At 49.8% G+C, this 3,589-nt stretch overlaps 1 protein-coding gene across 1 annotated transcript; it reads left to right on the top strand.

The window, feature by feature from the left end:
- The first annotated feature begins 341 nt into the window (after window positions 1–341).
- On the top strand, window positions 342–2,790 carry CLEC19A (C-type lectin domain family 19, member A). The gene is made up of 4 exons (XM_009079916.1): window positions 342–506; window positions 995–1,088; window positions 1,851–1,983; window positions 2,705–2,790. The coding sequence occupies exons 1-4, from the start codon at window positions 343–345 to the stop codon at window positions 2,782–2,784; spliced, it is 471 nt and encodes a 156-aa protein (XP_009078164.1). The 5' UTR covers window position 342; the 3' UTR covers window positions 2,785–2,790.
- Window positions 2,791–3,589: the final 799 nt, after the last annotated feature.

Raw genomic sequence — 3,589 nt, 5'->3', positions numbered from 1 at the left:
AAGAGGAGCCCTTATCTTGGTTTACTCAGGAGCAAATGTCAGTGCCTTTATTTTAAGCACACTCTCCCTAAAATGATGTCAAACTGGCTTTGAATGTCCCTCCTGATTTAGGCAGGTGCTAAACCCAAGAAACCCACAACTTGTGCAAGATGTGTTTTGATTTTTGCCAACTTTTGCACAGCTCCTGCAGCAGTTAGTTTTTCCATGTGTGTGTTTGGTGGTTATTTGCCTGGGTGAGATGGGGGAGTAAGGCTGGGCACTGCTGACTCCACTGCCTGCTCTGCTGCCCAAACATGCTGTCTCACAACCAGTGGCTGGATGTCCTCTGCTCTGCCCCCAGCCATGCCTGAGCCTGTCCACGCCTACTCCTGCCCACTCTTCTGGACAGAGTACGAAGGCCACTGCTACCGCTACTTCCCCATCAACAAAACCTGGGCTGAAGCTGATCTCTACTGTGCCGAGTTCTCCATTGGCATCAGATCAGCCAAGCTGGCCTCCATCCACAGGTGAGTGGCAACATGTCGTCCAACCCTGGCATGGCCTGGGGAGGAAGGAAAATGGGGACAAAGTCCCATTGCCACAGCACAATCTCTGTCAGCTGAAGGCTCATGTTCCAGCCTGAGCATTCCTCTGCTCCAGTCTCTTCAACCCTCTGCAGCAGTGACATGGTCAAGTGTGATTCACTGGGCACACTAAGGTGATGTAGAAAAAGCCTTTGCCTAGACTGGCAGGAAAACGGGCATAGTATTCTCTAAATTTCCCCAAACTGTTTTTTAGCCTTGAAAAAGGGATAGAAATACAACATGATTACACAGGATTTTTCCCAGCTCTCACCAACACTCAGCTCCTCTTGCACCAACCCAGGAAAGTAATCAATAGCAATTAGAAGAGGAGGACCCATTTGGCCATGGGTCCAGCGATGGGGCAGATGCTTAGAGACACACCTGACCATTTGCTCACTGCTCAGCTGCTCTGTGTGGCTCTGTTTTGCCAGCTGGGAAGAAAATGTCTTTGTGTATGACCTGGTGAACAGCCGCGTGCCAGGAATCCCCACCGACATCTGGACAGGACTCAACGACCTGCGGCAGGTGAGACCTCCCTATAATCGTGTGGGAAATGGCTTTGAAAAATTCCCTTTTCTGTGTTTTTCCCCCTGGAAAGCCACTTGGTTTTCTTCTTTGCCCCTTATAGCCCCATTAATCAGGTGGTGTCATAGGGTCTGTTGTGTAGCACATGGAGAAAGTTGTCAGTTCATCCCTTCCAGTCTTCTCTTAAATAGTGTACTAGAATGAATAGATTAATAATTAATATTAATTCATATCACATTGTATTACTGGATTAACAGAGTATTGTACTGCTGGTCCAAGAAGAGCAAATAAACTGAAAAGGTCTCCAGTGTCAAAAATCACCAAGTTCCATCACTCTGTTGTGATACTCTGTGACTTTTCAAAGCTGACATGTTGGAAATATATAGTCTAATAAGTTAGAAAGAAAAATCGAGACCATCAGGAGAACACTCCCATGTCAGCAAATTTGTTGTAGACATTGGGGGAGGAATGGAAAAGGATGAGCAAAAGGAACACAGAATTGGGTGCGTGTCAAAAAATATATGGATTTAATTTCTGGGCTTCCCCTGGTGAGAACACTGTGAATTCTGGGGGTGTTCATGGCAAGTTTTCAGTTATAAAACCCAAACTAGCTGTTTGGCCTTTGCTGTGTGATGACAGTGGCTCCCTGTGTCCCTGGGCTGTGTGGCACTGGGGATGGGATGCACATAGGAGTGGGATCACCACCCTCTGCAGTCACAGTTCTGTGATGACAGCCTTTCTTTCCCCTCTGCCCCACGTCAGGAGGGTCACTTCGAGTGGACAGATGGCTCCTCCTACGACTACCACTACTGGGACGGCAGCCAGCCTGACGATGGGATCCACTCCATCCCCGAGGAGGAGGACTGTGTGCAGATCTGGTACAGACACAGCAGTGGTGAGTGCCGTGCTAGGCTCTGAGGGCACCTTCAGTGCTATTTGCATGTCAATAGATTCAATCCACCACTGCTTCTGCTTTTCTGAAGAGGTTGCTGGCAGGCAGAGGATTTGCATTTTAATTTTTTTTTTTGTATTAGTTGCTTTTTTCTTTACGGAGAAAGGGTGTGTTTTCCCTTTCACCATGTACATTCATACACACACACTTGTTCTCCTCCTGCTCGCAGCCCATCTCCCTCTCCCATAGCAGCAGCAGCAGGACAGGAGCATCAGCCACCTTGAAGAATTACCAAATTTAGCCAAAGGTCAGATTTTCCCATTTCCTCCACACGTGGGAGGTCTGTGGAAACACCCAATGGTTTGCCAGCTTTTCCCTCCCATGCTCGGGCCAGGGCTGAAAGTCCTGGAAAAGTCCCACTTCACACCCTCACCGCCAGTGAGACCAGCTAGGTGTGTCCAGTCCCCTTGGATGCACCTAAATGCCCTGTCCATGGGCAGCCTGTTGATATTTTTGGGGGTACAGGGCTGTGTTTGCAGCTGCCCCCCCACTACCATGTCCAAGATGGGGAGGGAGATGCTGGGAGAGGGCACAGCTGGGAGCAGCACAAATGGGAGCCCCTCTAGGGAAAGCACAATGGCAGGAGGTCCTGGTCCTGAGGGCAGTGCCTGGTTACCTCCTTGTGGCTTTTTCAGCTAATGCCTTGTTTTTTCGCGGGGGGTAGCACTTCGATCCTGGAATGACAACGCCTGTGGCAGAGCCTTCCCCTTCGTCTGCAAGATCCCCTCGCTGGCCCTGGACTGAAGCTGCTGGCTCTGCCCACACCCCTCCTCATTTTGGGTCACCTCTCCAGCCGTGCCAGGGGAGAGCAGTCAGGACATGGCATGTGTTGTGAGAGCCATGGAGCTGCTTGGCATTCCCAGCCAGTCCCTGACTGCAAAAACCCTTCTGGAAGTGCCATGGGGATGAACCCAGTGCTCAATGGCAACGGGAGCTACATTCAACAGCAAAGGAGCCTCCCAAACCTGAGTCTGGCTTTGGGTTTCAGATCAGCTATTGCAGCATGTTAGAAGAAGCCCATGATTTTTACCAATATGCCAAACTGTTAGCACCAAAAAATAGCTGTGTGTAGGAAATGATTTTGCCTGTTGATCTGTGAAGAGTGGAGGAAAAGTGTTTTTTCTGTTAAGTTATGCGAAATGCCTCTTGTCCATGTTATTTTTCTCTGCTAAAATAAACAGCAAACAGCAGGTGGAGGCTCCACTGTCTTTCCAGCACTTGAGTAGCAAGTAACTCCCCGGGGACATGGGGTTTTATGTGGAAGGAACTGATTTTATTCCAATCTGCTCTGTATTACAGAGCTGTGTTGGGGGGAAGTGGGTGACTGGAAAAGTTTATTAACCCTGACTGTTTTTGGGGTCCCTGGGGAAGGCTGTGTGCTCACCCTGCCCTTTGCCTGGGCCCCAGAGAACACAGGCAGTCAGTGCCCCACACCTCTGCAGCATCCCTGCCAGCAGCAGTGGAGGAGGGTTTGGCCCTGGCTGCTTTGGGATGACTGAATCAGCTGAAGGATAGATGAGGGCTTGATGCATATCACAGCCCTGTCCTG

The sequence above is a fragment of the Acanthisitta chloris genome, unplaced genomic scaffold, assembly GCF_000695815.1.
Source record: "Acanthisitta chloris isolate BGI_N310 unplaced genomic scaffold, ASM69581v1 scaffold29518, whole genome shotgun sequence".
NCBI classification, from domain to species: Eukaryota; Metazoa; Chordata; class Aves; order Passeriformes; family Acanthisittidae; genus Acanthisitta; species Acanthisitta chloris.
The sequence above is the reverse complement of the archived record's forward strand: the minus strand, read 5'-3'. Positions and strand labels throughout refer to the sequence as shown.